At 37.6% G+C, this 26,760-nt stretch overlaps 1 protein-coding gene across 12 annotated transcripts in view; it reads right to left on the bottom strand.

Annotated features, from left to right (window-relative positions):
- MYCBP2 (MYC binding protein 2) overlaps nt 1-26,760 on the bottom strand; it is a 269,922-nt gene that overhangs the window by 26,504 nt on the left and 216,658 nt on the right. For 10 of the 12 annotated variants that reach the window (XM_027591552.2, XM_027591557.2, XM_027591555.2 and 7 more), the window contains 9 exons: nt 13,476-13,633; nt 11,746-11,945; nt 10,731-10,880; nt 7,611-7,771; nt 6,415-6,571; nt 6,006-6,230; nt 3,490-3,555; nt 1,843-2,082; nt 1,441-1,539 (listed from right to left, as the gene is read on the bottom strand). In XM_027591552.2, the coding sequence (XP_027447353.1) occupies nt 1,441-1,539; nt 1,843-2,082; nt 3,490-3,555; nt 6,006-6,230; nt 6,415-6,571; nt 7,611-7,771; nt 10,731-10,880; nt 11,746-11,945; nt 13,476-13,633 (1,456 nt within the window). The remainder of the gene's footprint in view (nt 1-1,440; nt 1,540-1,842; nt 2,083-3,489; nt 3,556-6,005; nt 6,231-6,414; nt 6,572-7,610; nt 7,772-10,730; nt 10,881-11,745; nt 11,946-13,475; nt 13,634-26,760) is intronic. The other 2 variants (XM_027591553.2, XM_027591561.2) reach the window with 1 other exon arrangement.

The following is a 26,760-nucleotide window of genomic DNA, read 5'->3' as shown; positions in this document are numbered from 1 at the left end:
AGTTTAAAAGGATGAATTTTTTCCTTATCTAAATTCTACTTTAAAAACCTGATGTAAAAAATGATTCTCTTAACAATTATGCTACTTCATGGGCATCTTACCACCAGCATAAACTTTCCCAATCAACCTTAACATCTCAACCTACACACTCCTACTATTAGGCCAGCCTCTCAGTGAGCCCTGCTCCCATCCCCTCTGTCAATCTAACTCTGACCCATTCCCTTTCAGGTCCAAGTCATACCCAATACCTACCAAAAGCCTCTTTTGACCACTGCAGGGCACAATACTTCTAATGTACTCTGAAACCCTGTGACATGTGCAATGTTTTCACATACATGAAAAATTGATTATATGCTACATAGTATCCCTATTGATTTCTTTTTGGGGGTGTGTGTGAAAGGTTCATATCTAAGAATGGAACACAAACTTTCCGAGGGCTTGGTACCAATTGTCATAGTTATTTAGCACAGAACTGCAATTTGCTAAAATTCAGTTGATTTAATGAATAGTCACACACTCTTGCAGTCATTCAAATGATATCCCCACAGGATGCTAAAAGAAACAACCAGAATTTATAAAATCTTATTTTCTACAGACCACAAATAGAAAGATGTGGGTGGATGACTTAGACATTACTATATCAGAAGGCACAGGGCTAGACTAGATAAATCCTTGAAATTATCTTTCAAAAGGCTGCCAAGGTGATTATCTGTAATATCTAATGACTTAAGAATATTGAGACCAGTCAGGGTTGACCTCTTTTTGGAAAAAGATGAGGTTTTCCTCTTGCTTTAGAGTAGACCAAATAAGTAAAGGCAAACACAATTTAAAAGAAATTTCAAGAACAAGATGAAGAACAAGTTACTCCAATAAAACTATACTGAATGCATGTGTGTTTTATGCCATGGATATAAAGACAAATCAGATATGCACTTGGTCTTTAAGAAGCTATGATTCAGTAGAAGAGACAAATATGTGTATAAACAAACATATGAAAGAAATTGAGAAGAGACTCATAGAAACTACGATGAAGTTTAGCAGAAGGAAAACTGCATTTTGTTGGGGGAAACATAAAGAAGATTCCTGGAGAAGACAGTATTTTTGAACTGGACTGTGAAGGGCAGATTAAATGGAGGAAGAAGATCATCGATGGTGCACAGTAAACGACTAAGCTGATTTTACAAATCCTAACATTTGAACACAACAGCCTAAGATACAGAGCAAATTCTGTTACTTACAATACTAGCTAGATCATATGTAAACAAATAATTTCTTCTGATAGTTTCTTCATCTTCTACTAATTAAAGTAAAAAACATTAACTGCATATAAACTAATATCATCTATCCATTAAAATACATGCCAATAGATGGATTATTTCACTGAACAAAAATAAGAAAATGAAAAAGGGAAATAAATATTTTTAGAATACAAATAAATACATTGTATACTTTTTCCTCTCCTTCAGGTGATGACAGTAGTGCTTTTTCCTCTTGTTCTGGTGTAGGTTCAGCATCTCCAGAGATGAGCTTTCCAAATACCTGATGAAGACAGGAACATGAGAAGGAATCAATGTGTGAAAGCTAAAGGATGCATGAGCTAATTCTGCAGGTTTTATAATATTACTATGCTATTCTTGCTATATACCAATACTTTTAAGAGTTATGAGTGCAAAATGAAACACAGGCATTTTGGGCTATGAGAAGAGGAGGAAATGGGTCACATCTGTTGCCAGCTATCTCTGACTTGTTTTACAAAGTATTTTGTTACTATTTTGGTGTTATTATTGAATAAGATTTTATTTCAGGGTATCCTGTACTAGATTATGTAGTGAGGACACTCACTTGAGATGTAATAAGTCTGAACACTCGCAGAGTCTCGGCTTCACAGTTCCTTTGCTGGGCCACGCTGGCTGAAATCTGGCCAGCAATTTTGGTGCTTTCGCCATCCTTCCAGCCCAGGACTTTTACTTGTCGAACTCTCAGCGTATTTTCTGGGCCCTTTAATTCAATCTTGATGATGTGATTATCCCCTCCTGGAAGTTCACTTGTTACCCAACCAATGTGCCTGGAATCCAGATCGACCTAGCACAACAGAAAAGGGACAGAAACCTGATACAGCTGTCTCACTCTCTTATCACTGTCCTAGACTTAGAGCTAATAACAGCAAGCTCAAATCACAAAGACTTGTGCAGGGACCAAGGTTTACTGTTACTTCATGCTGATTATCTTAAACCTTGTGAGGGTAAGTAATACTATAGTAGCTATTATACAGATGAAATGAGGTTAAAACAGGTTGAAGGATTCTCAGTACGAGATGGAGTTGAGAATTAAAATGTAGGTCTGAGTACTTTCCAGGGACAAGTTATATAAGTAACATCATCAATCAATTTATGTGACTGCCCTTTCCCTACACTGACTGTAAGTGGAAACACTCACAAGATCAGCATCGGGTCCTGTTTTGTGCATCTTCACATTAAAGCACCATTTAAAGATAAGCATTTTTTTTTTTAGAAGATGAGCATTTTTGATGTGCAATTTCTTAATATGTTTTACTTTTGAAGAAAAATTATATGTAACTTCACATTTGTGATTCCTTATTTCACTGCATTTCATTGAGAATATAACTTTTTTTCAAGGATTAAATTTCAATGCACTGTGAACTGGTTTTTGACACTATTCACTTGATAAAATGAAAACTGTTCTTATGGTATTTGATGTCAAAGAGAAATGACCTGGGACGTCTACATTATTTATATAGACATCTAAATTGATATTATTTTAATTGATAATGCCAATTTTCTAGAAAGAGCATTGAGCATAAATAAATAGTATCTCACTGAATAGGATTATTTCCCTAAATTTTTTAGCCTTTAAAACAAAACTTACTATTTGTTTAATCCAAAATCTCAATTCATTCTTTCAATATGATTTGAAAAACAAAGCAAAACAAGCGGTCAACATTTATGGGATAAAGTAGCTAGAGAAGAACAGCTTTGATAAAGTTTCACCAACACAAGTCAGTTTATACAGAATCTCAGATACATGCCCAAATAAAACCTAACTTGTTTCTAGAGATGGTGTGTAAATCGACTTGCAGCCTGGATACAGTTTTAGTGTTTTAAGTGATAGATTTTCAGGTTAGAGGACAATAATCTACATTTTAACCTGAAGAGTAGGTGTTGATTGTGAATTGATCTATGATGCATTTAAGGCACTCTGACTCTTTTTAAGAGCCTAGGCAGAGTCGAAGACTGTAGGTACAGTATAATCGCTCATGACGGGAACATTTAGGGCACTGACAGATAAGATGTTTAGCACAGGGATGGTTGTAAATGTTCCTATATCTGGACTATTTGTCAGTTTAGTGTTTTGTAAACAGATGATTTTCTATAATACTTTGGTAGCATGCCAAAATTAGAATTTAACAGTAAAGGCTGAGAAGAATTTCTCCCTGGGTAGCAAAACATTTAATGACAAAATTTTAATTACCTGCTTGATTCTGCACAAATCTTCTACTGCTTTGCCAGTTAAGAAGGTCATTGAGGTAACTTTATTCTAAAATAGACAATCAACAATTATTATTCCATATTCCTGCTCCTGAATTTACAGAGACTTCTTACAGTATACCAATGTCACATTAACTCTGTCATCGTTCTTCCTAACTGATCTCACTCCCTCTGCCCGACCAACCACATTCTTACAACCAACCCCAGTCTTGTCTTATTCTCACAAATTCTACCTTCATTCTCCATGGGCTCTGAAAGAGGAGCTTGGCATTCCCTCTTTTTATCCAAAGTCTATAGAGATTTATTTATTTTTATTAAAGATTTTATTTATTTGAAAGAGAGAGAGAGAGAGAGCATGAGCGGCGTAGGGGGGGCAGAGGGACAAGCAGACTCCCCGCTGAGCAGGGAGCCCAATGCGGGCTTAATCCCAGGAACCCCCGGGATCATGACCTGAGCTGAAGGCAGCTGCTTAACCAACTGAGCCACACAGGTGCCCCCAAAGTCTAAAGATTTAAGTTCTATCTCTATCATGAGACCTTTCAACAACTCTGTCACTCTTGTCCCACTCTCTCTGCTATACTTTCCTTGCTTCTGGAGGTATAAGGAAGGCAGGTGGCTTAATCAACAAACACTTGTGAGTGTCACAATGTACCCAGACTGCCTTACAGACTTGGAGAAGGATATATGAGAATGATGGGTTCTATCCTCTGGAGATCCTTGCCACACTAGAGAAGGAACATTAACACATGAAAGAAATACAAACAGAAGTTCAGTATCTTTAAGTACTGAAAAGAATCATGCTGGTACTAGAGCCAAAGACCTTAAAGTTAAGTAACTTTTATGCAAGGCACATCAAGAAAACAGATTAGCACATTAATTCCTTAGAGAACTGCATACTTAGCTATATATCAGCTCTAGGCTGATGCAATTCCAACAACTGCCATACATAAGGCACTGGTGGTGTTGGCAGATGGGGACGCAGAGGTATATTAGCCTCAAGGATGCATGTAACTTAGAGGTTTCTTAAAAGGAAAGCCGATGTTGGCTTACCTACTGAGGCTTTTAAAATCAAATATTGCTACAATTATCTCCCTAAAAGGGAAAAATGTCAAATTGATTGCAATCATTGTTCTGACAGAGAATATGTCCTAGCTTAAAATACACCATGAATCAAAGATAACTTTGTACTGAACAGTAAATTCTAGCTAGAAAAATGTTTTGATTTCTTACACTTGACTTTCTAGTAAGATAAAGTAGTTGTGCCAATTGAAACTCTTGGCTCCGAAAAGGAGATAAGCTTATGATATATTAGCTACGCTCCCTTTTCTTGTTTGCTGCCAGGAAACAGGAGTTGGGGGTGGCTGTGGATGGCAAGGAGTGTTCTGACAGCAGACTGGACTTCTGAGGTTGGCATTCCATCTGGGTTACCCAAGACCCAACCCCACCACTCTGGCTCTTTCTGGGAAAGGAAATACATGAATGGGATGGGAGAAGCTTGGCAACGGTCAAAGGGGATTTATTAATACTCTATCTGCTAGCAAGCCACACCCATTCTGAGGGAAAAATTCTAAGGAGTATCCTTCCCCAGGAATGGGGGGTAGAAGCATGTGGGTTTGGCAGCTGGTGCCTTCTTCTTGGTTCTTAACACTCAAGTAAATAGGCCTCTTTTTCCTTTGTTGACTGCCTTTGTGAAGGAGTACTTAATTCAGTTGAAACATGTGAATAGAATAGTGCTAGGAAGAATATAAATTATGATTATTCAGGTTAGTCTAGATACCCCACCAACACTGCCATGACAGCTAAGGGTGAGGGTTGGAAACTGAGAGCTAATTACACAATAGGTCCAAGTGTATTAAGTGCCGTCAGAGTAATATAAAAAAGAACCTAGAGAAGGGAAAGAGTAATTTTTTAAAAAAGATTTTATTTATTTGAGAGAGACAGACAGAGATAGCAGCAGAGATAGTGAGAGAGATCATGAGCAGGGAGGAGAGGGAGAAGCAGGCTCCCCGCTGAGCAGGGAGCCTAATGCAGGGCTTGATCCCAGGACCCTGGGATCATGACCTGAGCTGAAGGCAGACACTCAACCGACTACATCACCCAGGTGCCCCGGAAAGAGTAATTTTTATAGAAGATGTACTGGGAGAGGATTTTTCTCCTGGTCTTTCGAGATTCTGGGAGGAATCTGATAGGCAGAGTTTAAGGGGAAGACTTCAGGCCAAGAGAAGAGCTGAAACAAGGGCACTCGGGTAGGCAGTTATAGGGCATTCATTTATTCTGCTTAGCTGGAGCCATGGTGTTATTTTTAGAATTGGTATTCCACAGTGCCCCACTGCTCTTCATCTGTTTTTAGATTTAAGATTTATTTGGGAAACATAAAAATGTTGTTTGGTTGGTGAAGTTCCACATGAAAATCTTTTTGCTAAGCTCCGAAATGATAGGGCATGGTCACTGAGGGTCTGAAAAGAACTAATGAGCCACAAATCAAGTTTCCTTTCTTACCCCAAGATCTCGGGAATTGTCCACATGGACAGATACGTAGCGGGCATTGATTCCTTTCACACAGTTGATGGTGATGTTCTTAGTTTTGTTTTTATCCTCATCTCCTGACTCCCAAAAGGTTTCTGTAGAACCATCTGTCAAACTGCCAATCATGGCAGGTCGGCTTGAAGTTTTTATGTCAACAATGCTGGTCAAGTCCTTTAAGCACATTACTATGCACAATTCCTACCAGAAACAAAGGTACATTACTACAATACTGAAATGGAAATCTTTCATGATAATAAAACAAACAAGACATGAGGTAAGAAACAAATGAATCAGATTGTTTAGGAGTAACTTGCAGTTTCTCCTTCTGTACACTGTTGAATGTTAGCTCAGGATAACACAGCACAGGTGGTAAATGACTGACCTGACTCATCGCTTCAAAGCCAGACTGAATACTGATGCTAAAACTTTCTTCACTGTCTCCATCATCTGATTTTGACAAAATATTGTTAATGTGATGAAAGACATTACTCTGATGGAGGAACTGGTGATCAGACTGCTTGAATTTCAGACTCCAGCACCTAAAAAGGTATAAGCAATATATTAAATAATTCCTAAGGAAATCCTGGAAAAGCACTCTGTAGTTAGTATTTCAAAAAATCTTAAATGTTCCAGGTGAAAAAGAGAAATGAAAAAAAAAATGAGGGAATAATATCACTACCTCTTTGGAACAAGGTAAGATCTAAAGAAAGTTCACTCATTTTATACATAGAAAAATACATCTACATATAAAGAAATTTGCTTCTGTAGCCACGAAGATCAAGGCTACAGAAACGAAAAAGATAATAAATCAATTTTGCAGATAGACAAGTGTTATCCCAACTGAAACAGCCTCTCAAATTTATTAGTCTTATAATTTTACACTAATTCATGAGAGTGTATATAACACATACTGCACTTCAAAAATCTTGTAAAGGGGAAACACAATCTCCCCTCTGCTGGTCTTATCATCAGGGCTGTGGGTAGCCCCAAATCACTCCATCACCTTACAGCTTATAAAAATCAGTGGAGGATAAATATCATTTATATGTGTGGTCCCATATGTGGCTCTGATAACAAGGTTCACAATGTAGAAGTAATGTTAAAATCTTAGCAGGCTGAGACTTAAAAGTAGGTGATGTTCCCCAACGTAGACTTAGGCTGCCTTGTATATAACTAAGGTTCCATTTTTCTCAAAATTCTTTTCAATTCAAAACCCTATTTTGATTTCTGCTTCTGAGACTTCATTCTCCCTCTCCCTTTTGTGACATTTAAGAGTCTACCCTTGGGTAGCACTGAGACAAGAGACTTGGGGTAGAAGAGGGCAGAAGTGAGGAAAACTGTTACAGACTGATAATTCAGAGCACTAAGAAGTGTATTAACCTCATTTTACAGAGCAGCAAATGGGTGCGAGCTAAGGAGGATGATTCTAGATTATGACAGTAATGAGTGAAACACCATTCACATAATGTAGAGATTCTTTGTATCTTACTATTTAAAAAGGTCTTTTGAGCATTTTGAGTTGAACATTACATAAAATCTCTCCTCCACTGTACCTAGAACACTTAGATGTAAAATTACCTTAGGGCCATTTGCTGTAACGAACTGCCACTCGGAAGAGACATCATAAGATCGGAGATTGTTTGAAGTAAGCGGTGAAACGTGTGTGGTAAAGGATGAGCAGCTTCACCGGCAATCACTATATCTGAGAGAGGATGTTCGCATACCCTTGTGTCTTTCTCCTGAGACAGAAAGTGAAAGCAAGTTGATCAGTCTGTATGCTGAAAAGAACTTTCCCCACACACAAAAAAATTATGTATACTTATAAGGTTATGTATACTGTAAAGACAGTCATGTAACAGAGATGTAAATAAAACCAAAACCAAATCATACCCAAAACACACATTAACTAATTTTGTTTGTATTATCTTTTAGGGAAAAAGTGATGAGGTCACTCAAAAATAAAATCACCAAACAAATGAATACTGTATCTGTATTGATCCTGGTGTGCTCACAAATCTGACTCTATATGTGTATGCAGAAATTGAAGCCTCACCCACAGATTTGTCAGAAAAAGGCAACTGTTTTCATCTGATGAGTTTTAGGGTGGTTCCTTATGCAGGAATATCTAGTTGTTAAAGGTGTGAAACAATCTTACACTGTAATTGTGGATTTTTTTTTCTCTTTCTCCTTGCAGTTCTGTCAATTTTTACCTAATATTTTTAAGACTATATTATTGATACATACATGTTTAGAACTATTCATCATTTTGTAGAAAGCTTTTTTATCCCTATTATTAATTTTGTCTTAAAGCTTTTTTTTCTGATGTTAAAGAATCACACCAACTTTATTTTGTTTGGTGTTTGTCCAGTATATCCTTTTCTAAACTTCCACTTTTAATCTTCCTGGATTCTTATGTTTTAGATGTAATGCTCATGAACAGCAACTACCTTTTGTTTTTTTCATCTATTCTGACAATTTTTGTTTTTTATTTATTTTTTAAAAGATTTTATTTATTTGAGAGAGTGAGGGAGAGCGAGCATGAGCAGTGGGGAAGTGCAAAGGGAGAGGGAGAAGTAGACTCCTGATAAGCAGGGATGCAGAACTCAATCCCAGGACCCTCAGATCATGACCTGAGCTGAAGGCTCCAACCAACTGGGCCACGCAGGTGCCCCTTATTTATTTTTTAAAAAGATTTATTTATTTATTTGAGAGAGAGAGCGTGTGTGTGTGTGTGTGTGTGTGTGTGTGTGTGTGTGTGTGTGTGCGCGCGCGCTCAGGGGCGGGGGGGGGGGGGGGAAGGGCAGAGACAGAGAAGTAGACTCCCTGCGGAGCGTAGGGCTCCACACAGGGCTCTATCTCATGACCGGAGATCATGACCTGAGCCAAAATCACAAGTTGGGACGCTTAACTGACTGAGCCACCCCAGGCATCCCAATTTTTGTCTTTTAAATGGAAGATTTAGTCTTCTTTGTACTTATTTCTAATATGTTACTTTCTATTTGTACCACTTTTTCTATTTTGTTTTCCCTCTTGGGGAGGAGTTGAGTTTTTTTTTTTCATTTCTCTTATGAGTTTGGAAATTACACAGTCTATTTTTTTTTTTATAAAATTTTTTTAAAAGATTTTATTTTTAAGTCATCTCTACGCCTAATGTGGGGCTTGAACTCACAACCCCGAGATCAAGTGTCACACACTCCACTGAGCAAGCCAGCCAGGTGCCCTCTCCCTATACACTCTATTTCTATTCTTTGTGTAATGACACACACTCAACTTAATCTAAAGCTAATCAAAATCAGTATCAACCCACTGAACACTAACACCAATCACTTGCCTCCTCATGTATATGGTACTGCTGTCTGTATTTTGGTACTAAGTTTTAAAAATCATTCCCATTACACATTGTCACTTTTTATACAGTCTTTGTTAAGAAGTAACACTTTCTTTTCTTTTCATTCTCAGATCTTCCATGTGAGATCTCCTTTTGTACCTGAAGCGTATTACAATTTTCCTTTCTAACAGTCTGTTTGTGGCAAATATCTATTTATCTGTTTATTTTCTGAAAATATCTTTATTTTGCCCTTCTTCTACAAAGACAGATTCACTGGATTGACAGTTATTTCCTCTCAGCACACTGAAAATATCAATTTTTAAATTGGTCATAAAGGTCATAAATATGACCTCATATTTTTCACTTTTTAAAGCAATTCATTTTTTTTTTTGTTTTATTCTGGATGATTTCTTCAGGTCTCTTTTACAATTCACCAATTTTTTGACTAATCTGTTGTAAATTTCAGAACTGATTTTTTTTTGGTTCACTGCTTTTTTTCTAACATTAATTATTATACTAATATATAATTCTTACCTGTTATTTAGTTCTTTTTCAAATGTCTTTCTTACAGTTCTTACATTATTATATTTTAAAGTTGGTCTTTTATTTCCTTAAACACATTAAACACAGCCATACTACAAATAGATAAATTACCACCACGGAAATTGCTGGTCTGTTTCTGTTGCCTCCGTTTCTACTAGTTCTTACTCATGATACTTCGTTTCCTTGTGAGTTTTAAGAATTTGGCTGTAATAATGTTACTTGATATCCTTGGAAATTAATCATAAAATGTTAAGCATATAATTTTAGCATGCCTGCAAGGGAACTAAATGCTGTCTAGTCTTCCCTCTACAGATACGGAAACGAGGCCCACAGTTGCACCGTTACAGAGGTGGAAATGCGGCTGGCACCCAGGTTTCCAGGGTTCTAGTCAATGCCTTTCCATTATGCAGGTTGCTTCCCATAAAATCCAAGTCCTTTGCAGCCAAGCAGACATTTTTAAATTTCACATCCCTACATGGTATATTTTTACTCTCTGCCAACTTACAGCCATGTTGTGAAGTAGACAGGTTTTCCGTAGGATAATGTCGCCCTGGTTATCTGTCTTGCATAGGCATTATGTTGTCACTGCTTCATGACAATAACGTTTAGCGAGAAATCAGAACTGAATGATCACATCTTTGCTGGAGCGAAAACTCACTAAAATTCACTAAACAGAGTGAATATACTGCCCACAGCATTGAAATTTTATTCTCGCCTTTATGTTATACAATCTGTGAACGAGCTCACGTATACTATTGCATTATCTGGAGATGGTTCTACTCTTCTATAAAAATACGGACAACTGAGAAGCCCCGAATCTCCCGTACTTGTTCTGCATTTTCTTTGCTTGTTTTACGTTCCTCATCCTCTTCTTCCTCTGGGTCCACTGGGGCAGGTGTCAGAGAGGCCACAAAATGCCACAGAATGTCATGCAGAGAAGTCGTCTGGATGACATTACACAGAAGCCAGTTGAACGCCTGGACAAATGATGGTTAAGTGAGTCACAGATAGAAGAAAACATGCGAGCAAACATTCTGAGTAAGAAACAGAGTACTCCACGGACCAAGTGTTCCAAGGGAAGATAATGAACACAGCTGGCCTTCATCTCATTGAAAACACACTGAACTTGAAATCGTCAATAATTTTGGTCCCGAGTAAAAAACATAATAGGGAAAATAATACTTATGAAATGTAACACAGAAATATTTTTTCAAACCACTTTTTATTTCAAAAATTCATCTTCATATTAATTTGCTGAAGCACATTTTTTTTCCCAATTTGCATTTAGGATAACACAAAATGTTTCTCGAGTCTGTACAAGCTATCATATACTTAAATGTATTTACACTGTTCCCATCATCAATGAAGTGGCAGGTTATTTATTATACTCATGACAAAAAAGATTAAAATATATATATATAATATATATATAAAAATATGACAGATAGTAATCCTATCATTTCCTGAGAATAGACACAGGAAAGTCATTATAGTTAAATTTATAACTCAAAAGGTCTACTTGTTATGTCTTTTTCATGATTCTTCTATCTGAAATGACATCCTTATTACAAAAAGCTTTTTTAAAAAAGATACTAACAGGATTCAAACAATAAAGCAGTGCAGAAATAAATTTCTTTAGAGTGCTTAAATATGGACCTCTATATTCATTTATATTCGTAAACAAAGAGTTTAATTTTGATGTGAACATTTGATATTTTTGATTGGCTAATGTTTCTTAATTTTTTGAAATTTCTGTTGGGTAGAAAAGGAACTAACATTAAAAAAAATCATCAAATGATTTGTATGATCAATGAATCAATAACCCCATTAATGTATTCATACCTCCATAGCAAAAACTCGGCAAGCAGATTTCCTTAGGGCCTGTTTCATTGCTATTTCAAGACCTTCTAGATCATGATGTTGTATAACAAAAGCTAAAACTGGCCATTGGAAATTTCGTTCTCCTTTGGAAAGAGAGCTGTGGGCTGAGATTAGCCGGGAAAGCTCAGGAGATGGATGTCTCAAGAGGGAAGAACCAACTTCTATTTATTAAAAAAAAAAAAAAAATTAACTTTCATAGATAATACATACAATTAATATATTTAAGATGATATTAAAAATAACAGTATCTAGCTTATTCACTAGAGTCTTAGGGGGTTTTGTTTTTGCATGTGACACAAATCGTAACAATTTCAATTTTTACTGAGGCTGAGAAAGATTATAAATACTTTTTTTAAAAAGATTTTATTTGTCAGAGAGAGACAGAGAAAGAGAGCATGTGAGCATGAGCTGGAGGAGCAGCAGAGAGAGAGGGAGAAGCAGGCTCCCTATTGAGCAAGAACCCGATGCAGGCTCCCTATTGAGCAAGGAACCCGATGCAGGACTCTGGGATCATGACCTGAGCTGAAGGCAGACGCTTAGCCAACTGAGCCACCCAGGCATCCCAAAAGATAAATTATCTTTTTTTTTTTTTTTTTCAGATTTTATTTATTTATTTGAGAGAGAGAGAATGAGAGAGAGCACGAGAGGGAAGAGGGTCAGGGGGAGAAGCAGACTCCCTGCTGAGCAGGGAGCCCGATGCGGGACTCGATCCTGGCACTCCAGGATCATGACCTGAGCCGAAGGCAGTAGCTTAACCAACTGAGCCACCCAGGCGCCCCAAAAGATAAATTATCTTACTTTCCTAAAATCATGTAGCTATTAAGTTGTCTCATTGTTTTTTGAATTCTGGGCTGAATCTAAAGTTCATGCTTTCTAAAACACTCTAAAAGCTAAGTATTGTATTTTTTCCCTAAATGGAATCTATATATGATATACAATTACCTATGTATAAATATTAGACCAAATCTTCATTTTAGTTAAGTGGGCTACCTGATAAATCACGATATTATCCTTTTCTCTTGGATTTCTTTCTTTATTCTTGACATAGAACCAAGCAGCTCTACTTTGGGGCTATTGATACCAACTAGTCCAGATTATTTAACTTTTTTACTGATTAAGAGCTACTTATATCCCCACATTATTTATTCACAGTGGAAGTAGCTCCAAGAGTTAGAAGCTTCTATTAGGAATGAGAATATAATTGTGAAAGTGTAAGTCACTGGAACTACTAGTTCACTGAAACTTAGTAGAAGGGATAATGGTGGCAATGTTTGGCTTAGAACCTAACAGGTAAGATTTTAAAGGTAAACTTATTCTTGAGTTATCACTGGATGGTCTCTAGGTGTCTCTTCCAACCGAGATGCAAAATTTAGACAAGCATACTTTTGGGTGTGTCAAATAAAAGGAATGTCAACCACAATTTAAAATTAATCCATTTCCTTTCAAAAACTAGATTTTATTTATTTATTTTTAATACAAGCAGGGGGAGTGGGAGAAGAAGCAGGCTTCCCGCTGAGCAGGGAGCCCGATGTGGGGCTCAATCCCAGGACCCTGGGATCCTGACCTGAGCTGAAGGCAGACGCTTAACGACTGAGACACCCAGGCGCCCCTCAAAAACTAGATTTTAAAAAAAATATCTGCGAATAAAACCATTTGGACCACACAATCTTTCTTTTTATCTTTATACTTACCAGTGTCTCCACTGTTAACTCTTCTTCTAGGAATGGCTTTAACTCGTGCAGGTAAAATGGAGTGTTGTTTATCATATTCAGAAGCAACAACTGAGTATGATCTTTGGAAGACAGTTCTCTTTGCAAGATCAGTATCGGTTATGGGACTAGTTTCCAAACTGCAGATAGAACATGATGACAGATAAAAACTTAGGAGAAAAAGTGAATAAAGTGAAACTACATTTAATTTATAATAGTGTAGTCAAATATATGAACCTATACCTCCTGTAGAAAAAACACAAATTCAAAGCCAACTTGACAATCTCTCTTTAAGTCACAATTTGATTTCAGAAACTGCGTCCTAAAACTTCTGGTTTTCTTAAATCTACTTTGCATTTTTCAATGAAGAAGAAGAAAAGGCATTAAATGTTCTAAACTCCTTTCAGAATCAAAAGCATTGTGGTGGAAGTTATGTCATGATATTCAAGAAACCTAGACAGATATATTCGTAACAGCACAGAAGAAAAACAAAATAGGTATGTATACACACAATAAACTGGAAAGTGAAACAATTCAATCTTCTTTCTGTGCTTGAGTTTTCTATTAGGTTTCTCATTCTTGGGAAGTGCTGCCCACAGTCCTTTCTAGAGCACGGCCACACTAAGTGCAATGAGAGGTAACAAACTGATTTTTGGCACAGTTATATTATGCTGACATTCTAGAACTCAATGATTTTCATTCCAGTTTAATTAAACTAACAATTTTTCTATTTACTATAGCAACAATAAAAAATACTTGAAAAGCTATTAATATGGTTATATATTTTCTTTTACTGAGGCTTTTTATAAAAAAGAGAAATACCTTTCCTTACTTTCTCTCTAAGAAAGATTTACCAACTATTCTTTTCATGTGTTCTTTTTTCTGTTACCTCATTCCAAATGGGGACAGTTTTGCCCACTATGAGTTCTGGATTTCTTTTCCATCATTCAAGTCAGGTTTGAACTACTATGTCCGTCAGTCAAGCTTATGTTTTCTAGGAAGTAGTTAACTCCCTGGCTGTTTTCTTTACTCACCACCTCTCTAAGGGTATAATCATTCTTGTTTGAATGGGCTGTAAATACTGTGCCTGGATGTCAGCACGGGCCAACAGGTTCCAGAATGACCAGAGAGTAGGGATACATTAATTTAATTCACTTTATAAATGGTGTTACTACAAAACTCAAGACATTTGTTGTGCTTTCAGAGGAAGCTTATCCAACAACGTGAAAAAAAAAAGAGTTATACAACCTAAAAAGATAATGACTTGTTCTTATAAAAAGGGTCATGCTTATAATTCCTTGTTGTGGGGGGCTGTCTTGTGTACTGTACGTTGATTAGCAACATTCTTGACCTCTCCATACTAGGATGCCCATTGAACTAGCCTAGTTATGACAAACAAGGACGTTTTCAAACACTGCCAGATGTCACCTGCGAGGCAAAACCACCCTTCTATCCCCTACTGATTTAATGGAGTCATTATCATCTTTTGTAATAGCTTGAGTTTGTCAAGACTTTTTTAAAGAATAGCTCAAAGATGCTCTATTACCTGAATTACTATACGCTTGTGATGTTTCAACTTGGCTGAATATAAAAACGCTTGAGTCATAGTTTCTTTAAGATTTTATGAAAACTACCCTTATGTGTAAAGTCTATAGTGTTGTCTTTTAAAATTAATTTTTATTTTTTTATTTTTATATTTTATTTTATAATGTTATGTTAGTCACCATACATTACATCATTAGTTTTTGATGTAGTGTTCCATGATTCATTGTTTGCGTATAACATCCAGTGCTCCATGCAATACATGCCCTCCTTAATACCCATCACCAGGCTAACCCATCCACCCACCCCCTCCCCTCTAAAAACCTCAGTTTATTTCTTAGAGTCCATAGTCTCTCATGGTTCGTCTCTCCCTCCGATTTCCCCCCCTTCATTTTTCCCTTCCTGCTATCCTTTTTTTTTTTTTAACATATAATATATTATTTGTTTCAGAGGTACAGGTCTGTGATTCAACAGTCTTACACAATTCACAGCGCTAACCATAGCACATACCCTCCCCAATGTCTATCACCCAGCCACCCAATCCCTCCCACGCCCCACCACTCAGGCAACCCTCAGTTTGTTTCCTGAGATTAAGAATTCCTCATATCAGTGAGGTTGTATGATACATGTCTTTCTCTGATTGACATATTTTGCTCAGCATAATACCCTCTAGTTCCATCCACGTCATTCCAAATGGCAAGAATTTGGGTTTTTTTGATGGTTGCATAATATTCCATTGTGTATATAATACCACATCTTCTTTATCTATTCATCTGTCGATGGACATCTTGGCTCTTTCCATGGTTTGGCTACTGTGGACATTGCTGCTATAAACATTGCGGTGCACATACCCCTTCAGATCCCTACATTTGTATCTTTGGGGTAAATACCCAGTAGTACAATTGCTGGATCATAGGGTAGCTCTATTTTCAACTGTTTGCGGAACCTCTATACTGTTTTCCAGAGTGGCTGCACCAGCTTGCATTCCCACCAACAGTGTAGGAGGATTCCCCTTTCTCCGCATCCTTGCCAACATCTGTCGTTTCCTGACTTGTTAATTTTAGCCATTCTGACTGGTGTGATGTGGTATCTCATTGAGGTTTTGATTTGGATTTCCCTGATGCTGAGCAATGTTGAGCACTTTTTCATGTGTCTGTCGGCCATTTGGATGTCTTCTTTGGAAAATGTCTGCTCATGTCTTCTGCCACTTATGATTGGATCATTTGCTCTTTGGTTGTTGAGTTTGATAAGTTCTTTATAGATTTTGGATACTAGCCCTTTATCTGATATGTCATTTGCAAATATCTTCTCCCATTCTGTCGGCTGTCTTTTGGTTTTGTTGACTGTTTCCTTTGCTGTGCAAAAGCTTTTTATCTTGATGAAATCCCAATAGTTCATTTTTGCCCTTGCTTCCCTTGCCTTTGGCAATGTTTCTAGGAAGAAGTTGCTGCGGCTGAGGTCGAAGAGGTTGCTGCCTGTGTTCTCCTCTAGGATTTTGACGGATTCCTGTCTCACCCTGAGGTCTGTCATCCATTTTGAGTCTATTTTTGTGTGTGGTGTAAGGAAATGGTCCAATTTCATTCTTCTGCATGTGGCTGTCCAATTGTCCCAATACCATTACCATAAGATACCTAGGAATAAATCTAACCAAAGAGGCAAAGAATCTGTACTCAGAAAACTGTAAAATACTCATGAAAGAAATTGAGGAAGACACAAAGAAATGGAAAAATGTTCTATGCTCAAGGATTGGAAGAACAAATACTGTGAAGATGTCAGAGCTACCTACAGCAATCTACACATTTAATGCAATCCCTAACAAAATACCATCCACTTTTTTCAAAGAAATGGAACAAATAATCCTAAAATGTGTATGGAACCAGAAAAGACCCCGAATAGCCAGAGGAATGTTGAAAAAGCAAAGCAAAGCTGGTGGCATCACAATTCCGGACTTCAAGGTCTATTACAAAGCTGTCATCAAGACAGCATGGTACTGGCACAAAAACAGACACACAGATCAGTGGAACAGAATAGAGAGCCCAGAAATGGACCCTCAACTCTATGGTCAACTAATCTTTGACAAACCAGGAAAGAATGTCCGATGGAAAAAAAGTCTATAGTCTTTTATGCTTTCCATGCATTTTATTTATTTGATTAATCCATAATTTGGTTTTAAGATTCCCAAGATCTTTTATATTTCAGTATGTTTGATTGATTGGGTAAAACTTCCAAGGTAGTATCTTTCTTTTGAAGCTTTAGAGACATTGTTTCACTTGTTTTCTTTCACTCAAAGTTGTTCAACAGAAAACTTTTCCTTTTGTAAGTTGACTTCTTTTTTCGCTGCTCAGATACTTGAAAAATTCGTATTTTTTTTTTTCTTGGAATTTCAGTAACTTAACCAATTTTTTTTATTTTTTATTATGTTAAACACCATACATTACATCATTAGTTTTTGATGTAGTGTTCCATGATTCATTGTTTACGTAACACCCAGGGCTCCATGCAGAACGTGCCCTCTTTAATACCCATCACCCGGCTAACCCATTCCCTCACCCCCCTCCCCTCTAGAACCCTCAGTTTGTTTTTCAGAGTCCACAGTCTCTCATGGTTCGTCTCCCCCTCCGATTTCCTCCCTTTATTCTTTCCCTCCTACTATCTTTTTTTTTTTTTTTAACCATATATTGTTTCAGAGGTACAGGTCTGTGATTCAACAGTCTTACACAATTCATAGCACTCACCATAGCACATACTCTCCCCAATGTCTATCACCCAGCCTCCCCATCCCTCCCACCCCCCACCACTCCAGCAACCCTCAGTTTGTTTCCTGAGATTAAGAATTCCTCATATCAGTGAGGGCATATGATACATGTCTTTCTCTGATTGACTTATTTCATTCAGCAGAATACACTCCAGTTCCATCCATGTTGTTGCAAATGGCAAGATTTCATTCCTTTTGATGGCTGCATAATATTCCATTGTATATATATACCACATCTTCTTTATCTATTCATCTGTCGATGGACATCTTGGCTCTTTCCACAGTTTGGCTATTGTGGACACTGCTGCTATAAACATCGGAGTGCACGTACCCCTTCGGATCCCTACATTTGTATCTTTGGGGTAAATACCCAGTAGTGCAATTGCTGGATCGTATGGTAGCTCTATTTTCAAATTTTTGAGGAACCTCCATACTGTTTTCCAGAGGGGCTGCACCAGCTTGCATTCCCACCAACAGTGTAGGAGGGTTCCCCTTTCTCTGCATCCTCGCCAACATCTGTCGTTTCCTGACTTGTTAATTTTAGCCATTCTGACTGGTGTGATGTGGTATCTCATTGAGATTTTGATTTGGATTTCCCTGATGCCGAGCGATGTTGAGCACTTTTTCATGTGTCTGTTGGCCATTTGGATGTCTTCTTCGGAAAAATGTCTGTTCATGTCTTCTGCCCATTTCTTGATTGGATCATTTGTTCTTTGGGTGTTGAGTTTCATAAGTTCTTTATAGATTTTGGATACTAGCCCTTTATCTGATATGTCATTTGCAAATATCTTCTCCCATTCTGTTGGTTGTCTTTTGGTTTTGTTGACTTGTTTCTTTTGCTGTGCAAAAGCTTTTTATCTTGAGGAAGTCCCAACAGTTCATTTTTGCCCTTGCTTCCCTTGCCTTTGGCGATGTTTCTAGGAAGAAGTTGCTGCAGTTGAGGTCGAAGAGGTTGCTGCCTGTGTTCTCCTTTAGGATTCTGATGGACTCCTGTCTCACATTTAGGTCAGGAACATGGCAGGGATATCCACTATCACCAATGCTATTCAACATAGTATTAGAAGTCCTAGCCACAGCAATCAGACAACAAAAAGAAATCAAAGGCATCCAAATCAGCAAAAAAGTCAAACTCTCACTCTTTGCAAATGATATGATACTTGTTGTGGAAAACCCAAAAGACTCCACTCCAAAACTGCTAGAACTCATACAGGAATTCAGTACAGTGGCAGGGTATAAAAATCAATGCACAGAAATCAGTGGCATTCCTATACACCAACAAGAAGACAGAAGAAAGAGAAATTAAGGAGTCGATCCCATTTACAATTGCACCCAAACCCATAAGATATCTAGGAATAAATCTAACCAAAGAGGCAAAGAATCTGTACTCAGAAAACTATAAAATACTCATGAAAGAAACTGAGGAAGACACAAAGAAATGGAAAAATGTCCCATTATCATGGATTGGAAGAACAAATATTGTGAAGATGTCAATGCTACCCAGAGCAATCTGCACATTCAATGCAATCCCCATCAAAATACCATCCACTTTTTTCAAAGAAATGGAACAAATAATCCTAAAATGTGTATGGAACTAGAAAAGATCCCGAATAGCCATAGGAATGTTGAAAAAGAAAAGCAAAGCTGGGGGCATCACAATTCCGGACTTCAAGGTCTATTACAAAGCTGTCATCATCAAGACAGCATGGTACTGGCACAAAAACAGACACATAGATCAATGGAACAGAATAGAGAGCCCAGAAATGGACGCTCAACTCTATGGTCAACTAATCTTCGACAAAGCAGGAAAGAATGTCCAATGGAGAAAAGACAGTCTCTTCAACAAATGGTGTTAGGAAAATTGGACAGCCACATGCAGAAGAATGAAACTGGACCATTTCCTTACACCGCACACAAAAATAGACTCAAAATGGTTGGAAAACCAATTTTTTTTTTTTAAGTTCAGTTATTCCTCATAGTCACCTGGTACAAAAATTTCCTTTTAATCTAGAAATTCAATACTTCATCATTTGGGGGATTTTTTCTTATATTATAGCTTTAGATACATTTGCAATTATATTGGTTGGTTTTTCTAATTTAAAAATACTAGTCATTCTTTTTTTTTAAAGATTTTATTTATTTATTTATTTATTTATTTATTTATTTGAGAGACAAAGAGAGGGAGCAAACACGAGAAGGAGGGAGGGTCAGAGGGAGAGGGAGAAGCAGACTTCCCGCTGAGCAGGGAGCCCGACACGGGGCTCGATCCCAGCACCCTGAGATCATGACCTGAGCCAAAGGCAGATGCTTAACCCACTGAGCCACCCAGGTGCCCCAATACCAGTTATTCTTATGTTAGACTGTCCTGTTTCCATGCCTGTTATCTTCATTCTAACTGCTATAATTATTTGTCTTATTACTCTTTACTTACTGTGATTATCTCAAATTTTTCCTTTATGTCAGTCATTCAATTTACTATTCTAAATGTTTCTAATTTATTAGTCTTTTAATGGTATTGATTTGGTCTTCAGTCTGTCCTCTTAGCTCTGTGATATAACCTTTTAATTCATTCTCCCACTGTTTCATTAAATATATGTCATTATCAAGTTTTCCAGTACAACAGAGTACTTATAAATGTTCTTTTTTTCTTTGAGAGATTTTTCTTTGAGATTGGGTTCTTCATCTGACTTTCATGACATACTATTTATTTTCCTTTTGATGATATTTTTAAAGTGGGCAGCTCTGTCTAGGTCTTGTGTTTGTTCTGATAAACTATCAGTGGATTTCCCTAGACTTCCTTTTCCACACTGACACCTGTTTTTTTTTTTTTCCTTCCAGAGATAACTTGAGATTTTATTGAATATTCTATACCATTCCACTGAATTGGGTGTGTATCCTGTCTCTGTGGCAGCATTCCCTGGCACCTTGGATTGCCGCTTTGCTTCAGCATGGCACTGTGGGAAATAGGATTCCCTAGATTTCCACTTTCTTCTGTGACACTAGTGATACTAGGGGCTTCTATGTTAGAGGATTTTACCCTGACTATGATATTCTACAATACACAGAATATTCTATGATATTCCAAGATATATGCAAACTTCTTTTCACTGTTTTTTTTTTTTTTTTTTTTTTTTTTTTTTTTAATTTTTTATTGTTATGTTAATCACCATATATTACATCATTAGTTTTTGGTGCAGTGTTCCATGATTCATTGTTTGTTCATAACACCCAGTGCTCCATGCAGAACGTGCCCTCCTCAATACCCATCACCAGGCTAACCCATCCCCCTACCCCCCTCCCCTCTAGAACCCTCAGTTTGTTTTTCAGAGTCCATCATCTCTCATGGTTCGTCTCCCCCTCTGACATACTCCCCTTTTCTTCCTCTCCTGTTATCTTCTTCTTTTTCTTTTTTCTTAAAATATGTTGCATTATTTGTTTCAGAAGTACAGATCTGTGATTCAACAGTCTTGCACAATTCACAGCGCTCACCGTAGCACATACCCTCCCCAATATCTATCATCCAGCTACCCCATCCCTCCCACCCCCAACCACTCCAGTAACACTCAGTTTCTTTCCTGAGATTAAGAATTCCTCATATCAGTGAGGTCATGTGATACATGTCTTTCTCTGATTGACTTATTTCACTCAGCATAACACCCTCCAGTTCCATCCACGTCGTTGCAAATGGCAAGATCTCATTCCTTTTGATGGCTGCATAATATTCCATTGTGTATATATACCACATCTTCTTTATCCATTCATCTGTCGATGGGCATCTTGGCTCTTTCCACAGTTTGGCTATGGTGGACATTGCTGCTATAAACATTGGGGTACATGTACCCCTTCGGGTCCCTACATTTGTATCTTTGTGGTAAATACCCAGTAGTGCAATTGCTGGATCGAACGGTAGCTCTAATTTCAACTGTTTGAGGAACCTCCATACTGTTTTCCAGAGGGGTTGCACCAGCTTGCATTCCCACCAACAGTGTAGGAGGGTTCCCCTTTCTCCACATCCCCGCCAACATCTGTCGTTCCCTGACTTGTTAATTTTAGCCATTCTGACGGGTGTGAGGTGGTATCTCATTGAGGTTTTGATTTGGATTTCCCTGATGCCAAGCGATGTTGAGCACTTTTTCATGTGCCTGTTGGCCATTTGGATGTCTTCTTTGGAGAAATGTCTGTTCATGTCTTCTGCCCATTTCTTGATTGGATTATTTGTTCTTTGAGTGTTGAGTTTGATAAGTTCTTTATAGATTTTGGATACTAGCCCTTTATCTGATACGTCATTTGCAAATATTTTCTCCCATTCTGTCGGTTGTCTTTTGGTTTTGTGGACTGTTTCTTTTGCTGTGCAGAAGCTTTTTATCTTGATGAAATCCCAATAGTTCATTTTTGCCCTGGCTTCCCGTGCCTTTGGCGATGTTTCTAGGAAGAAGTTGCTGCGGCTAAGGTCGAAAAGGTTGCTACCTGTGTTCTCCTTTAGGATTTGGATGGACTCCTGTCTCACGTTTAAGTCTTTCAACCATTTGGAGTCTATTTTTGTGTGTGGTGTAAGGAAATGGTCCAGTTTCATTCTTCTGCATGTGGCTGTCCAATTTTCCCAACACCATTTGTTGAAGAGACTGTCTTTTTGCCATTGGACATTCTTTCCTGCTTTGTCAAAAATAAGTTGACCATAGAGTTGAGGGTCCATTTCTGGGCTCTCAATTCTGTTCCATTGATCTATGTGTCTGTTTTTGTGCCAGTACCATACTGTCTTGATGATGACAGCTTTGTAATAGAGCTGGAAGTCCGGAATTGTGATGCCACCAGCTTTGCTTTTCTTTTTCAGTATTCCTCTGGCTATTCTGGGTCTCTTCTGGTTCCATACAAATTTTAGGATTATTTGTTCCATTTCTTTGAAAAAAGTGGATGGTATTTTGATGGGGATTGCATTGAATGTGTTGATTGCTCTAGGTAGCATTGACATCTTCACAATGTTGATTCTCCCAATCCATGAGCATGGAACGTTTTTCCATTTCTTTGTGTCTTCTTCAATTTCTTTCCTGAGTATTTTATAGTTTTCTGAGTACAGATCCTTTGCCTCTTTGGTTAGATTTATTCCTAGGTATCTAATGGTTTTGGGTGCAATTGTAAATGGGATAGACTCCTTGATTTGTCTCTCTTCTGTCTTGTTGTTGGTGTATAGGAATGCCACTGATTTCTGTGCATTGATTTTATATCCTGCTACTTTACTGAATTCCTGTATGAGTTCTAGCAGTTTTGGGGTGGAGTCTTTTGGGTTTTCCACATACAGTATCATATCATCTGCAAAGAGTGAGAGTTTGACTTCCTCTTTGCCGATTTGGATGCCTTTGATTTCTTTTTGTTGTCTGATTGCTGTGGCTAGGACTTCTAATACTATGTTGAATAGCAGTGGTGAGAGTGGACATCCCTGCCGCGTTCCTGACCTTAGGGGAAAAGCTCTCAGCCTTTCCCCATTGAGAATGATATTCGCTGTAGGTTTTTCGTAGATGGCTTTTATGATATTGAGGTATGTACCCTCTATCCCTATACTCTGAAGAGTTTTGATCAAGAAAGGATGTTGTACTTTGTCAAATGCTTTTTCTGCATCTATTGAGAGGATCATATGATTCTTGTTCTTTCTTTTGTTAATGTATTGTATCACGTTGATTGATTTGCGGATGTTGAACCAGCCTTGCAGCCCAGGAATAAATCCCACTTGGTCGTGGTGAATAATCCTTTTAATGTACTGTTGGATCCTATTGGCTAGTATTTTGGTGAGAATTTTTGCATCCATGTTCATCAAGGATATTGGTCTGTAATTCTCTTTTTTGATGTGGTCTTTGTCTGGTTTTGGGATCAAGGTAATGCTGGCCTCATAAAATGAGTTTGGAAGTTTCCCTTCCATTTCTATTTTTTGGAACAGTTTCAGGAGAATAGGTATTAATTCTTCTTGAAATGTCTGATAGAATTCCCCTGGGAAGCCATCTGGCCCTGGGCTTTTGTTTCTTGGGAGATTTTTGATGACTGTTTCAATTTCCGTAGTGGTTATAGGTCTGTTCAGGTTTTCTATTTCTTCCTGGTTCAATTTTGGTAGTTGATACATCTCTAGGAATGCACCCATTTCTTCCAGGTTATCTAATTTGTTGGCATAGAGTTGCTCATAATATGTTCTTATAATTGTTTGTATTTCTTTGGTGTTGCTTGTGATCTCTCCTCTTTCATTCATGATTTTGTTGATTTGGGTCATTTCTCTTTTCTTTTTGATCAGTCTGGCCAGGGGTTTATCAATCTTGTTAATTCTTTCAAAGAACCAGCTCCTAGTTTCGTTGATCTGTTCTACTGTTCTTTTGGTTTCTAGTTCATTGATTTCTGCTCTGATCTTTATGATTTCTCTTCTCCTGCTGGGTTTAGGCTTTCTTTGCTGTTCTTTCTCCAGCTCCTTTAGATGTAGGGTTAGGTTGTGTATTTGAGACCTTTCTTGTTTCTTGAGAAAGGCTTGTATTGCTATATACTTTCCTCTCAGGACTGCCTTTGCTGTATCCCAAAGATTTTGAACAGTTGTGTTTTCATTTTCATTGGTTTCCATGAATTTTTTTAATTCTTCTTTAATTTCTTGGTTGACCCATTCATTCTTTAGTAGGATGCTCTTTAGCCTCCATGTATTTGAGTTCTTTCCGACTTTCCTCTTGTGGTTGAGTTCTAGTTTCAAAGCATTGTGGTCTGAAAATATGCAGGGAATGATCCCAATCTTTTGGTACCGATTGAGACCTGATTTGTGACCTAGGATGTGATCAATTCTGGAGAATGTTCCATGGGCACTAGAGAAGAATGTGTATTCCGTTGCTTTGGGATGGAATGTTCTGAATATGTCTGTGAAGTCCATTTGGTCCAGTGTGTCATTTAATATCTTTATTTCCTTGTTGATCTTTTGCTTAGATGATCTGTCCATTTCAGTCAGGGGGGTGTTAAAATCCCCCACTATTATTGTATTGTTGTCAATGTGTTTCTTTGCTTTTGTTATTAATTGGCTTATATAATTGGCTGCTCCCATGTTCGGGGCATAGATATTTACAATTGTTAGATCTTCTTGTTGGATAGACCCTTTAAGTAGGATATAGTGTCCTTCCTCATCTCTTATTACAGTCTTTGTTTTAAAATCTAGTTTGTCTGATATAAGGATTGCCACCCCAGCTTTCTTTTGGTGTCCATTAGCATGGTAAATGGTTTTCCACCCCCTCACTTTCAATCTGGGGGTGTCTTTGGGTGTAAAATGAGTCTCTTGCAGACAGCATATTGATGGGTCTTGTTTTTTAATCCAATCTGATAGCCTGTGTCTTTTGATTGGGGCATTTAGCCCATTTACATTCAGGGTAACTATTGAAAGGTATGAATTTACTGCCATTGTATTACCTGTAAGGTGACTGTTAACTGTCTGTTGTCTGTGTTCGTTTCTGCTCTTTGCTGCTTTTAGGTTCTCTCTTTGCTTAGAGGACCCCTCTCAATATTTCTTGGAGGGCTGGTTTCGTGTTTGCAAATTCCTTTAGTTTTTGTTTGTTCTGGAAGCTTTTTATCTCTCCTTCTATTTTCAATGATAGCCTAGCTGGATATAGTATTCTTGGCTGCATATTTTTCTCGTTTAGTGCTCTGAAGATATCTTGCCAGTCCTTTCTGGCCTGCCAGGTCTCTGTGGATAGGTCTGTTGCCAATCTAATGTTTCTACCATTGTAGGTTACATATCTCTTCTCCCGAGCTGCTTTCAGGATTTTCTCTTTGTCTCTGAGACTCGTAAGTTTTACTATTAGATGTCGGGGTGTTGACCTATTTTTATTGATTTTGAGAGGGGTTCTCTGTGCCTCCTGGATTTTAATGCCTGTTTCCTTCCTCACATTAGGGAAGTTCTCTGCTATAATTTGCTCCAATATACCTTCTGCCCCTCTCTCTCTCTCTTCTTCTTCTGGGATCCCAATTATTCTAATGTTGTTTCGTCTTATCGTATCACTTATCTCTCGAATTCTGCCCTCGTGATCCTGTAGTTGTTTCTCTCTCTTTTTCTCAGCCTCTTTATTTTCTATCATTTGGTCTTCTATATCGCTGATTCTCTCTTCTGCCTCATTTATCCTAGCATTTAGTGCCCCCATTTTTGATTGCACCTCATCAATAGCCTTTTTGATTTCGATTTGGTTAGATTTTAGTTCTTTTATTTCTCCAGAAAGGGTTTCTCTAATAACTTCCACGCTTTTTTCAAGCCCAGCTAGTATCTTTAAAGTCATGATTCTGAACTCTAGGTCCGACATCGTACTAATGTCCGTATTGAGTAGGTCCCTGGCTGACGGTACTACCTCTTGTTCTTTTTGCTGAGGTGATTTCTTTCGTCTTGTCATTTTGTCCAGAGGAGATTAGATGAATGAGAGAACAAAAGGCTAACAGGTTTACTACGTCCCCAGCAAATATACTGTATACAAATCAGAAAAGACCTGAAACCAGGGGAAAAGAAAGGGAAAGAAAGAAAAAAGAAAGAGAAAAAGAAAAGAAAAAGAAAAAAAAGATAAAAACAAAAACAAAACAATTCAAAAAAGGCAGAATATGATCAAATATGATCAGGCTAGTGCATAGATCAGTGCCACACACTAGATTTTGGGCGTATTTTGGTCTGCTAGAAAAAAGTGCCTCCTAAAATTTTAAAGGAAGAAAGACATATATGTACAAAATAAGGGTTGATACAATGAAGGGATGGAAGATGACTGTAAAGATGAAAATTATAAAAGATTTTATAAAAGGACTTGGTAAGATAAGTTGTTTGAAAAAAGAAAGAAGATTTAAGGAAAAAAAAAAAAAAAGGAAAAAGGGAGAGAATGTGATCAGGCAGGAGACTAGAACAAAGCCATACACTAGTGATTTAGGGTATATTTTGATCTGTTAGAAGAAACTGTACCTCAAAATTTTAAAGAGAGAACAACTTATATATAT

Source organism: Zalophus californianus, chromosome 3 (genome assembly GCF_009762305.2).
Source record: "Zalophus californianus isolate mZalCal1 chromosome 3, mZalCal1.pri.v2, whole genome shotgun sequence".
Taxonomy (NCBI): Eukaryota; Metazoa; Chordata; class Mammalia; order Carnivora; family Otariidae; genus Zalophus; species Zalophus californianus.
The sequence above is the reverse complement of the archived record's forward strand: the minus strand, read 5'-3'. Positions and strand labels throughout refer to the sequence as shown.